Raw genomic sequence first — 13,585 nt, 5'->3', positions numbered from 1 at the left:
TGCCTGTAGTCCCAGCTACTCGGGAGGCTGAGGCAGGAGAATGGCGTGAACCCGGGAGGCCGAGCTTGCAGTGAGCTGAGATCCAGCCACTGCACTCCAGCCTGGGCGACAGAGCGAGACTCCATCTCAAAAAAAAAAAAAAAAAGAATAAATAACAAATAAAAGCATAAAAAAACATGAGGGAGCGGAGAAGGAGTTGAAAAACTATTGCTCACTTATCTCTCACACATTCTTCCTAAAAGAACTGTAGGCCGGATGCAGTGGCTCACGCCTTTCATCCCAGCACTTTGGGAGGCTGAGGTGGGCGGATCATGAGGTCAGGCATTTGAGACCAGCTTGACCAACATGATGAAACCCCGTCTCTACTAAAAATACAAAAATTAGCCAGGCGTGGTGGTGCACACCTGTAATCCCAGCTACTTGGGATGAGGCAGAAATTTAAAAATAGTAAGTACTGCATTTATTCACTCCAAGAAAAGTAAAAACTAAGTGGCAAGGCAAGGGTTAAAAGGGAAAAAAAAAAAAAAAAAAAAAAAAAAAAAACAAAAAAACCACGTTTTCCTCTGCCTAGCAAGCTCACTTCAAGGACAGTTATAAGGCTGTCGGAATAGCCAAGGCCAAAGGAACAGGCTCCAGACAGCACCCCCTTCCAGACCAAGGTTGAAGGAAGAAAAGAGGAAGACAGATTATTTTACTGTTACTCCTTTCCCAGGCTTCTTAAGCATGATTATGTTTTACAAATGTCTGTATTTAGCGAGTTCTTGTTTTTCTTTCAACGCAGCTACAAGGTCACTAGTTATGCAAGGTCACAAGTTACGTGATGCTACAGATTACGTGACCTGTCAATGTATGATTTTTTTTTTTTTTTTTTTTTTTTTTTTGAGACGGAGTCTTGCTCTGTCACCCAGGCTGGAGTGCAGTGGCCGGATCTCAGCTCACTGCAAGCTCCACCTCCCGGGTTTACGCAATTCTCCTGCCTCAGCCTCCCGAGTAGCTGGGACTACAGGCGCCCGCCACCTCGCCCGGCTATTTTTTTTTTTTGTATTTTTTAGTAGAGACGGGGTTTCACCGGGTTAGCCAGGATGGTCTCGATCTCCTGACCTCGTGATCCGCCCGTCTCGGCCTCCCAAAGTGCTGGGATTACAGGCTTGAGCCACCGCGCCCGGCCTCAATGTATGATTAACTGCTTTTGTTTTGCTTCTGTAAGGCCACTTATAAAAACCCCGCTCTTTGTTTAACGCTCAATTTTTTGGATGTGAGTCCACAGAGCTGGTGCATACCTAAAATAAACAACAATCCTCCTGTACTCCGTATTGGTCCCTCCGTTCCTCAGTTTACCACAACAGGGAGGCTGAAGCAGGAGAATCCCTTGAACCCAGGAGGCGGAGGTTGCAGTGAGTCGAAATTGCGCCACCGCACTCCAGCCTGGGCAAGAGAGCAAGACTCCATCTCAAAAAACAAAAAACAAAACAAAACAAAAGAACTGTAGGCTAGCCGGGCGCGGTGGCTCACGCCTGTAATCCCAGCACTTTGGGAGGCCGAGGCGGGCGGATCACAAGGTCAGGAGATCGAGACCACGGTGAAACCCCGTCTCTACTAAAAATACAAAAAATTAGCCGGGCGCGGTTGTGGGCGCCTGTAGTCCCAGCTACTCGGGAGGCTGAGGCAGGAGAATGGCGTGAACCCGGGAGGCGGAGCTTGCAGTGAGCCGAGATCTCGCCACTGCACTCCAGCCTGGGCGACAGAGCGAGACTCCGTCTCAAAAAAAAAAAAAAAAAAAAAAAGAACTGTAGGCTAGTATGCTCAGTACAGTAGGTGGGAAGGAACATAAGGGAGGTTTCCAGGGGTCCAGGTAATGTTCTGTGTCCTGATTGAGATGCTGGTTAATGGGTTTATTCCTGCCTAAGAATTGTAGGCAGGGCCAGGTGTGATGGCTCTCACCTGTAATCCCAGGTCTTTGGGAGGCTGAGGCGGGCAGATCACCTGAGGTCAGAAGTTCGAAACCAGTTTGGCCAACATGCTGAAACCCCGTATCTACTAAAGACACAAAAATTAACTGGACGTGGTGGCAGGAGCCTGTAATCCCAGCTACTTGAGAGGCTGAGGCAGGACGATCACTTGAACTCGGGAGGGGGAGGTTGCAGTGAGCCAAGATTGCGCCACTATGCTCCAGCCTAGGCAACAGAGTCAGACTACTTCTAAAAAAAAAATAATTGTAGGCAGGTATGCTCACTACCTGGGTAACCATGTAACCACATCATTTGTACATGCCTCAGCATCATGCATTATACTCATGTAACAAACTGCACATGCATCTCCTGAATCTAAAATAAAAGTTGAAATTTGTATTAGTCCACTTCCATACTGCTATGAAGAAATACCTGAGACTGGGCAATTTATCAAGAAAAAGACATTTAATGGGACTCACAGTTCTGCATGGCTGGGAGGCCTCATAATCATGGTGGAAGGCAAAGGAGGAGCAAAGGCATGTCTTACATGGCAGCAGACAGGAGAGTGTGTGCAGGGTAACTGCCCTTTATAAAACCATCAGATCTTGTGAGACTTATTCACTGAACAGCATGGGAAAAACCTGCCCCCATGATTCAATTACCTCCCATCGGGTCCCTCCCATGATACGTGGGGATCATGGGAGGTACAATTCAAGATGAGATTTGAGATTTGGGTGGGGACACAGCCAAACCATATCAAAATTATTTTTTAAAAGTAAAATAATTTTTAAAAATTGTATTTCAGGCCAGGCATGGTGGCTCACACCTGTAATCCAAGCACTTTGGGAGGCCAAAGTGGGCAGATCACCCCAGGGCAGGAGTTTGAGGCCAGCCTGACCAACATAGGGAAACCCCCTCTCTACCAAAAATACAAAAATTAGCCGGGCGTGGTGGCATGTGCCTCTAATCCCAGCTACTCAGGAGACTGAGGCAGGAGAATCACTTGAACCCAGGAGGTAGAGGTTGTGGTGAGCCGAGATCACGCCACTGCACTCCGGCCTGGGTGACAGAGCAAGATTCCATCTCAAAAAAAAAAAAAAAAAAAGTGATACAGGTTTAATAGGATTCTATCAGGAGAAAGAAAGAACTGGACTCACTGCAGCCTCCAACTCCTGGCCTCAAGTGATCCTTCCACCTCAGCCTCCCAAAGTGCTGAGATTACAGATGTGAGCCACTGAGCCCGACCTACAATTCTTCTAGAAAGGATTTGTGACAGATAAATAATCTCAGGTTTCTATGAATACATTTATTTTCGTTATTGAAGGATGATTAAGTTGGGTATAGAGTCTGTGGTCCAGCATTATTTCCCCATGGAATTTGTATGTTATTCTATTGTCTTCTGTTGTTACTGTTTCTGTCATCATCAGTCTTATGGGCAGGTAAACAGCATTTGTTTTCACTCTGGTAGCACTAAACATTTTTCTTTTTGTCTTTGTTCTGCTTTTTTTTTTTTTTTTTTTCCAAGACACGGTCTCACTCTGTCACACGGGCTGGAGTGCAGCGGCACAATCCCAGCTCACGCAACCTTCACCTCCCAGGTTCAAGCGATTCTTGTACTTCAGCCTATCAAGAAGCTGGGACTGTAGGTGTGTGCCACCACACCTGGCTAATTTTTGTATTTTCAGTAGAGGCGGGGTTGTTCTGTATTTTCATCATGATGGTTCTAAATATAGACAGGCTGGGCACAGTGGCTCATGACTGTAATCCCAGCATGTTGTGAGGCTGAGGCAGGAAGATCACTCCAGGTCAGGAGTTTGAGACCAGCCTAGGCAACAGGGTGAAACTTCACCTCTACGAAAAATCAGAAAATTAGCCTGGCATGTTGCGCGCCTGTAGTCCCAGCTACTTGGGAGGCTGAGGTGGGAGGATTGCTTGAGCCTGGTAAATCAAGGCTGCAGTGAGCCATGATCACGCCACTGCACTCAGCCTGACAAAGCAAGACCCTTCCTAAAAAAACAAAAAAAAAATTTAGCAACAATTTTAATTAATTATGAATAAGTAAAAATGAGATGTATTTTTTTTAGAAGGGGTGATCTTAAAAAAATTAAGCACATGAAGCCAGGTGTGGTGGCTCACACCTGTAATTTCAGAGCTTTGGGAAGCTGAGGCAGGAGAATTGCTTAAGGCCAGGAGTTCGAGACCAGCCCAGGCAAAATAGCAGGATCCTGCCTCCACAAAATGAAAACATTAGCTGGGTGTGGTGGTGTGCAGCTGTAATCCCAGTGACTCAAGAGGCTGAGGCGGGAGAATTGCTTGAACCTGGGAGGTGGAGGTTGCAGTGAGCTGAGATCGCACCACTGCACTCCAGACTGGGCAACACAGTGAGACCCTGTCTCAAAAAAGAAAAAAGAAAATCTATGAATCCATGTATGACCTGGAAGCTTCCCTCAAAATCCTTCCTTCAAGTTGTCCCACCTTTCCAGACAGAACTAATGTACACATTACATGTATTGATTGATGTTTCCCTATAACTTATGTCCCTGTAAAACGTATAAAATGTGTAAAATCAAGCTGTAACCAACCCACTTTGGGTACATGTTCTCAGAACCTCCTGGGATTGTGTCATGGGCCTTGGTCACTCATATTTGGCTCAGAATAAACCTCTTTATTTTTATTTTTATGTATTTATTTGAGACAGGATCTCACTCTGTCACCCAGGCTGGAGTGCAGTGGTGCCATCTCATCTCACTGCAACCTCCACCTCCAGAGTTCCAGCTATCCTTCCACCTCAGCCTCCGAGTAGCTGGGACTATAGGTATGTGCCACCATGCCTGGCTAATTTTTTTTCTGTAGAGATAAGGTCTCATTATGTTGCCCATGCTAGTCTCAAACTCTTGGATTCAAGTGATCCTCCCACCTTGGCCTCCCAAAGTATTGGGATTACAGCAGTGAGCCACCATGCCCAATTTCAGAGACAGAGATATATATACACACATATATATATCTGAATATATATATCTGAACATATACATATATATATCTGAGAATAGATATATATATCTGGATGGAATCTTGTTCTGTTGCCCAGGCTGGAGTGCAGTGGTGTGATCTTGGCTCACTGTAACCTCTGCCTCCCAGGTTCAAGTGATTCTCTTGCCTCAGCCTCCCGAGTAGCTGGGATTACAGGCATGTGTCACGACGCCCGGCTAATTTTTTTATTTTTAGTAGAGACGAGATTTCACCATGTTGGCCAGGCTGGTCTCGAACTCCTGACCTCGTGATTTGCCTGCCTCCACCTCCCAAAGTGCTGGGATTACAGGCATGAGCCACCACCATGCCGGGCTAATTTCAGATTTTTTTAGATAACAGCCATATCATACCAATAAAACACCAACATTTCAGCACATTAAAACAGCATGAATAGTGAAAATTGGTATCACAATTATTATTCCCATTTTATAGACAAAGAACAGAGATTAAGCAACTTGCTGGAGGTCACACAGTAGCAGTAAGTGGCTTGGCTGGGATTTGAAGACAGGTAGTTTGAAATGCAAGCCCACAGGCTTCACCACTGCAACAAAGGCTTCTCGGAGAAAGTGTTATCTGAGTTGGGACTTTGAGAGCCACCCCAGGGCTCAAGGGAACTGGCGAAGCCTGGAATATCCACTCTGGGGAGGGGCTTAGGGAACAAATTATTATTATTTATTTATTTATTTTTGAGACAGTCTCGCTCTGTTGCCCAGGCTGGAGTGCAATGGCGTGATCTTGACTCACTGCAACCTCCACCTCCTGGGTTCAAGTGATTCTCCTGCCTCAGCCTCCCAAGTAGCTGGGATTACAGGCGCCTGCCACCACACCCAGCTAGTTTTTGTATTTTTAGTGGAGATGAGGTTTCACCATGTTGGCCAGGCTGGTCTTGAACTCCTGACCTCATGTGATCTGCCTGCCTCGGCCTCCCAAAGTGTTGGGATTACAGGCATGAGCCATGGCGCCTGGCCAGGGAACAAATTATTAATAGGACCAAAGCTCATGAGGATAATCTCAGGAGAGGCTGACATTTAACTGTGCCATGGAAGCAGTCACAATGTATACAGAACTTTCTGGGATTGGCCTCAATCCTCTGCATCCCAGGTGGAGGTGGGCTATATGCTGGAGACCAAAAGAAGGGGGAAGTCCCTATAGAGGGTCTAGGAGTGTGGCCCAAAAGACTGGCCCCAGCTGCTGGCTGGGGAGAAAGGAGGATTAAGCCAGGAAGGAGGGGATGACCTGTGATTGATCCCAGCGCTGAGAAAGCCCCAGCCTCCCTAGAAAGTCTACTTTTTAGTTTTTTAGATGGATTCTTGCTCTGTCACCCAGGCTGGAGTGCAGTGATGCGATCTCGGCTCACTGCCACCTCCATCTCCCAGAATCAAGCAATTCTCCTGCCTCAGCCTTCTGAGTAGCTGGGACTACAGTTGTACACCACCGAGCCTAGCTAATTTTTGTATTTTTATCAGAGATGGGGTTTTGCCATGTCGCCCAGGCTGGTCTTAAACTCCTGGCCTCAAGTGTTCCACCAGCCTCAGCCTCCCAAAGTGCTGGGATTACAGGCATGAGCCACCACGCACAGCCCTCCTTTTTTCAAAAAAAAAAAAAACAGAACTTTATTATGATGTTGTATTTTTTTTGAGATGGAGTCTTGCTCTGTCACTCAGGCTGGAGTGCAGTGGTGCAATCTCAGCTCACTGCAAGCTCCGCCTCCAGGGTTCATGCCATTCTCCTGCCTCAGCCTCCCCAGCAGCTGGGACAACAGGCGAACGCCACTACGCCTGGCTACTTTTTTTTTTATTTTTAGTAGAGACGGTGTTTCATTGTGTTAGCCAGGATGGTCTCCATCTCCTGACCTCGTGATCTGCTCGCCTCCGCCTCCCAAAGTGCTGGGATTGCAGGCATGAGCCACTGCGCCCGGCCTATTATGATGTTTTTTAATGGGATCTCATTCTGTGGCCCAAGCTGGAGTGCAGTGGTGTGATCATGGCTCACTATAGCCTCAACACCCTGGCTCAAGTGATTCTCCCACCTCAGTCTCTCCCTAGTAGCTGGGTCCACAGCCATGTGCAACCATACCTGACTAATTTTTATTTTTTGTAGAGGTGGGGTCTTACTATGTTGCCACCTCCTGGGGTCAAGCAACATTCCCGCCTTGGCTTCCCAAAATGCTGGAATTACAAGTGTGAGCCACCATGCCCCGATTTTTACTTTATTAATGACAAACTGCACCCCTTCTCCCACGTGTAAGGTCCTGTGCGACGTAAACCCCTTAACATGGCTCCTGTCCTTCAAGATCTCACCCTGAAGTGACTTTGGACTGGGACACTTTGGAAGTAAAAAAAAAACGTAAGGCCATTCAGGAATAAATATTAACGTTTCCCTTTTTTTTCCCCCCCCGAGACAGAGTCTCGCTCTATCACCCAGGCTGGAGTACAGTGGCGCAATCTCGGCTCACTGCAAGCTTCGCCTCCCGGGTTCAAGTGATTCTCCTGCCTCAGCCTCCTGAGTAGCTGGGGTTACAGGCGCCCGCCACCACACCCAGCTAATTTTTTGTATTTTTAGTAGAGATGGGGTTTCACTGTGTGCCAGGATGGTCCTCATCTCCTGACCTCGTGATCCGCCCGCCTCGGCCTCCCAAAGTCCTGGGATTACAGGCATGAGCCACCGCGCCCGGCCTTTTTTTTTTTTTTTTTTTTTTTGAGACGGAGTTTCGCTCTTGTTGCCCAGGCTGGAATGCAATGGTGCAATCTCAACTCACAGCAACCTCTACCTCGCAGTTTCACGTGATTCTCCTGCCTCAGCCTCCCAGGTAACTGGGATTACAGGCATGCACCACCACACCCAGCTAATTTTTCCACCCACCTAAGCCTCCCAAAGTGCTGGGATTACAGGAGTGAGCCACTGTGCCCAGCCCTTAATGTTTCCCTTTAGTCAAATGCAATTTGATGCATTTTAAGAATAGTGGAGTAGCCGGGTGCAGTGGCTCACACTTGTAATCCCAGCACTTTGGGAGGCTGAGGTGGGTGGATCACCTGAGGTCGGGAGTTTGAGTCTAGCCTGACCAACATGGTGAAACCCCGTCTCTCCTAAAAAAACAAAATTAGCCATGCATGGTGATCAGTGCCTGTAGTCCCAGCTACACGGGAGGCTGAGGCAGAAGAACTGCTTGAACCTGGGAGGCGGAGGTTGCAATGAGCCAAGATGGCACCACTGCACTCCAGCCTGGGCTGGAGTGAGACTCCATCTCAAAAGAAAAAAAAAAGTAAAAAAAGAGTAATGGAGTGGCCAGGCACGGTGGCTCACGCCTGTAATCCCAGCACTTTGGGAGGCCAAGGTGGGCAAATCACCTGAGGCCAGAAGTTCAAGACCAGACTGGGAAACACATCGAAACCCCATCTTTACCAAAAATACAAAAATTAGCCAGGCATGGTAACGCACACTTGTAATCCCACCTACGCAGTGGCTGAGGCAGGAAAATGGCTTGAATGCTGGAGGCAGAGGCTGCAGTGAGCTGAGATCACGCAGTCTAGCCTAGGCGACAGAACGAGACCTTGTCTCAAAAAAATAAAATAAAATAAAATAAAAATGAGTAATGGAGTGGCTGGGTGCATGGTTCCCATCTGTAATCCTGTAATCCCACTACTTTGGGAGGCCAAGGAGGGAGAATAACTTGAAGTCAGGAGTTCAAGACCAGCCTGGGCAACATGGCAAGACCCATCTCTACCAACAAAAAGAAAAAGTAAGTCAAATAAGAGTAATAGAGTAATGGGGACAGGAGTATGGAGCAGGGGTCCAAGTTTAAACTGTGCAAGGAGAAGAAATCATTGGAGCCATGTGCTTAGGTCAAAGCTACGTGACTTTGGGCAAGTCTCTCTCTGGGCGATTCCACAGCTGTTAAACAGGTTTGGAAATAATTATCTACAGGTAAAGCACGCATAATGGTGCCAGACACCTTGGCAGGTCCCCAATATATATTGTGTGCCAGGAATTTTACAAATATTTACTAATTTAAATCTTTACAACACTGAAGAGGTGGTTGACATTATCCCTTTATATAGATGAGAAAACGGACATGTTAAAGCAGTTAAGCAACATCCTTGAGGTCACTCAGCCAGTAAGAGGTTCACTGAGCCTAGGTTCAATCTAGGTCTATCAGGCAGCAAAGTGTTTTATTACTTGGGAAGCAAAAGGCACAGAAAAATGAATAAGTGAGTTCAACACCATTAATTCATGAATTGATAGTGCTCTGTCAATCTTAATATTGCTATGAAGGAGAAGATACTCAAATATAAAAGTTGGCAGGGCACAGTGGCTCATGCTTGTAATCCCAGCGCTTTAGGAGGCAGAGGCAGGAGGACTACTTCAAAGCCAGCAGATCGAGACAAACCTGGGCAACATAGTGAGACTCTGTCTCTACAAATAAATGTTTTACAAAGCAAATTAGAGCCGGGAACAGTGGCTCATGCCTGCAATCCCAGCACTTTGGGAGGTCAAGGCGGGCGGATCACTTGAGGTCAAGAGTTCAAGATCAGCCTGGGCAACATGATGAAACCCTGACTCTACTAAAAATACAAAAATTAGGCCAGGCGCGGTGGCTCAAGCCGGTAATCCCAGCACTTTGGGAGGCCGAGACGGGCGGATCACGAGGTCAGGGGATAGAGACCATCCTGGCTAACACGGTGAAACCCCGTCTCTACTAAAAAATACAAAAAAAAACCTAGCCGGGCGAGGTGGCGGGCGCCTGTAGTCCCAGCTACTCGGGAGGCTGAGGCAGGAGAATGGCGTGAACCCGGGAGGCAGAGCTTGAAGTGAGCCGAGATCCGGCCACTGCACTCCAGCCTGGGCGACAGAGCAAGACTCCGTCTCAAAAAAAACAAAACAAAACAAAAATATCAGCCAGGTGTGGTGGTGCACGTGTGCAATCCCAGTTACTCGGGAGGCAGAGGCGGGAGAATCGCTCGAACGCAGGAGGTGGAGGTTGCAGTGAGCCGAGATTGCATCACTGCACTCCAACCTGAGACTTCGTCTCAAAAAAAAAGGAAATTAGGCGGGGTACTGCCCGCCTATAGTTCTAGCTACTCCAGAGGCCAAGGCGGGAGGATGGCATGAGCCCAAGAGGTCAAGGCTGCGGTGAGCTGCCATTGTTCCACAGCAGTCCAACCTGGGCGACAGAGCTAGACCCTGTCTCAACAACGAACAAATAAATAAATAATAAAAAGTAATGGTTAAGCGTAAGATACCTAGGTACACATTACAAGACAATTCTATGAGGTTCTTTTAAAGTGTGCCTAAATAATTAAGGTTTGTCAACATTGTGGCACCCACAATTACCACCATCTCACTCACAAACCTGGAAATTTACCCGTGTAATTAATTCCCACTGCACAACCATGTTTTGTTATTGCCAGATGATGGAATCCACATCAGTATCCGATTCTTTTTCCAAGGCAACGACTTCCGCAAAAAACCGAGATGTGCAGTCTCTCTTGCTAAGCCACCGACCACCTATACTCTCTCCTCTCAAAACCCCCTAATACCCAGTCAGCTAGTAAGCCCTGAAAGGCAGGATTCGAGTCTGCATCCCACCGCCTCGCACCCCCTTCCGAGGCATCCTCATCGTGTGGCCAGCTCCTGCCTGGAGAAGGAGGCGGCCTTTACTTGGGTGTCATCCGGGGACCACTTGCGGGTCCAAGCGTGACAGGCCTCCGCGGTCCCTGCCAGGTCTGGAGGCCGAGAGGCAGGGTTCCAGGCGAACCGGAGAGGGAGTTCCTCGCCGGCTCTCCCGGAAGGCCAGCGCGCACGGGCGGGGCGCGGCGGGGATAGGAGGCAGCCGCGGGTGCAGCCTCAGGGCCAGCACATAATGGGCAGCGGCGGCGGGGCAGGCGTCCAGCTGGGGCGCCGCCGCACCACGTGGGCCGCAGAGCGCACGGCGCAAGCAGCTGCCCGTGGGCCCAGGGCCTGGCGCGGCGCGGCAAGCGTCCGTGCGTGCGCGCGCGCGCGCGCGTGCATGCGTCCGAGGGATTTGCGATCAGGCGGCGCGGCGGACAGCCCCGGCGGCGGGGCGGGGGGAGTTATATTGCGGGGTCCTTCCTCGCTCACCCTGGTTCCTCTCGGAGCGGAGACGGCAAATGGCGGACTTCGATACCTACGACGATCGGGCCTACAGCAGCTTCGGCGGCGGCAGAGGGTGAGGCGAACGTGCGCGGGTCCCGGCGGGGGCTGCGGGACCGGCGGAGTCGGGGCCGTCAAGGTGGCGGCAGTCCTGCGCTCAGCCGGGGCGGCGGGAGGCGGGGGCCTGCCCGGGGGCCCGCGGAGGCCTAGGAGCGGTGCCTGGAGGGCCGGGGCCTGGAAATGGCGCGCTCGGAGACGGGGCGGCGGCGGCTGGGTGCTCGGGGTCTTGCGCGCGGGGCGGATCCCTTCCACTGCTTCCCGCCAACGACAACGTGTCGGTTTTTGCCCTGCCTCGGCCGCGGCGGCTCCCAGTGCCCGGAGACTAGCGCCGCTTCAAGCCCCATCCCCCCTACGGCAGGACCGGCGCGGGGCTGAGCTGCGGCGCCGGGGTGCGGGCCACACGGCCTGTCCCGCTCCGGTCCTGGCCCCTTTCGCGGCCCTCCGTTGTCTGCCCGCTCTGCAGGCCCCTGGCCCCTTCGCCATGAGGCCCGCCGACTGGGGAAGGTCGGAAGCCAAGAGGAGCAATTCCCTTCCCCTTACGTGTGAGGCAGGGATTTGGCGGCTCTGGCCCGGGGATGGTACGACTCCCTGCGGGCGGGGGGAGACCATGGAAACAAATCCATCGTAGCTTCTTTGTGTTAATCTGTCTTGGGTCACAGTGCCTTGACAGGTGCTACGTGCTCTTTGGCACAATTTTATTTCTCCCTGGTTTCTCGCTCTGACCTGGAGAAGAAACCGCATTTAGTCTCGTCCTGATCGTTGTCAAATGCGGACAACTATGTATATTTGAAACACCTTGCTTAAAAGAAACATCTTTGAATAGACAGCTCTTGGTGTTTAATTCCAGGAATCTGCACTTCAAGAAAAAAATACAAGTTGCCTCGTTAGAATATAGGCTATAAACATCTTGCTGTTTGTCAAGGACACACTTGGGCTTTGTGTTTTCTTGCAGAAAGGATTACTTTCCCAGGATAACACCACAATAGTACACACTGAGGTGTTCGGTCTCTTGGGGTGCAGTCCAGAAGTATCTTTGTTTGTTGAAGAATGGTCGCTTTTAATACCTTGGTTTGGGAACGGCTCAAACAAAAGCTTGTTTCAGTGCAGGAGTGTAGCTAATATTCATGATACTGTAATGTGGAAGTGTGTTGGGGTAGGTGGAGCTATTGTCATTCCAAAGAACATTTTATTTGCTAATAAAAAAAGAAATAAATGTTGGATGACATGAAATTATCGCCTTTGGGGTAGGTTTCTAGACATCAAATTTGTTCTCAAGTCACTTTGAAATTTAATAACTAGGGTTTTTTTTTTCTTCTAGTTCCACAAAACGTTCACAACAGTACCCAGAAACATTCTTAAACAGTGCGATCAATTTAAATTTTAGTTGCATTGGAACTACAATAAGGTGGCCTTGTTAAACTGAGTGTGGGGATTTAAAAAAAAATTATTCCTTCAGACACATTTGCCAGCTCTTCTGGTGTCAAATTTTAACATTTGGGGAGTACCTGGAACAATCAAAAGTAAATTTCTGTTAAGATGCTATTAATTTCAAATATCCACAGGCAAATGAAAATATTAGCCATTTGTCCCAGGTATACTCCAAAAACTGATAGGAGAGTCTTCTAGGTAGCATCATTTAAACTTCCTAATAGAAAGTCTCTTTACTGTTAAGCATCTTCTATGTCTGACTACTTGGAATTTTCTATTTGGCTTCATATTCATGTAAAAGTACGTAAAATATTGCTACTTTTAAAAGTAGTTTTAAAAACCTGTTGGTGAATTTATGTATTCATTTATACATATGTTTTTTGTGGTTTTTTGTTGTTGTTGTTTTTGTTTTCTTTTTGAAGATGGAGTTTCGCTCTTGTTGCCCAAACTGGAGTGCAATGGTGCGATCTTGGATCACTGCAACCTCTGCCTCCTGAGTTCAAGCGATTCTCCTGCCTCAGCCTCCCAAAGTGCTGGGATTACCGGCGTGAGCCACCTCGCCCGGCCTCAGCTATTATAATTTTGTCCACATGAACAGATGTCACTGCTTTACAGTGCTTAAGCATCATAGAAGATTGCCACCTATGGAAAGCAATTTTAATACTGCTTTGTTTGGTACTTGTGTAGGCACCTTCTCCCTTGTCTAAAATGCCTCAGACAGGCTAATATATCTCACCCCTAAATCACTTGGGTCACAGGTGAAAGAAATGGTAGGCCTGAAATCTAAAAACAGTTACAATCTTAAAACATAGTTTGGTAATTATACATCCTTGTGAGTTTATTTTGTAGTTGTGTTTAATAACCAGTGCAGTTGTCAGGAAACAGTATTGAACCACTGCTTTTTTCCCCCGAGCCTATAAAGGCATGTCCCCAGCAGCCAGGGAGAGAATCAGGGATTGCATTGTTCAGCAAGCAAATCAAAACAGAATTCCAAATGATCAAGAGTT

At 48.4% G+C, this 13,585-nt stretch overlaps 2 protein-coding genes across 4 annotated transcripts in view; one reads left to right on the top strand and one right to left on the bottom strand.

Moving 5' to 3' along the window:
• The window catches only part of ABHD11 (abhydrolase domain containing 11), a 997,569-nt gene that overhangs the window by 436,086 nt on the left and 547,898 nt on the right, over window positions 1–13,585 (bottom strand). The window lies entirely within an intron of this gene.
• LOC126950333 (eukaryotic translation initiation factor 4H) overlaps window positions 1–13,585 on the top strand; it is a 170,520-nt gene that overhangs the window by 133,689 nt on the left and 23,246 nt on the right. For 2 of the 3 annotated variants that reach the window (XM_050783655.1, XM_050783654.1), the window contains exon 2: window positions 11,082–11,166. In XM_050783655.1, coding sequence (XP_050639612.1) covers window positions 11,108–11,166 — 59 coding nt within the window. In that variant the 5' untranslated portion in view covers window positions 11,082–11,107. The remainder of the gene's footprint in view (window positions 1–11,081; window positions 11,167–13,585) is intronic. The other variant, XM_050783650.1, reaches the window with a different exon arrangement.

This window comes from Macaca thibetana, chromosome 3 (genome assembly GCF_024542745.1).
Source record: "Macaca thibetana thibetana isolate TM-01 chromosome 3, ASM2454274v1, whole genome shotgun sequence".
In the NCBI taxonomy this organism is placed as follows: Eukaryota; Metazoa; Chordata; class Mammalia; order Primates; family Cercopithecidae; genus Macaca; species Macaca thibetana.
This window is presented reverse-complemented; position numbering and strand designations above follow the sequence as displayed.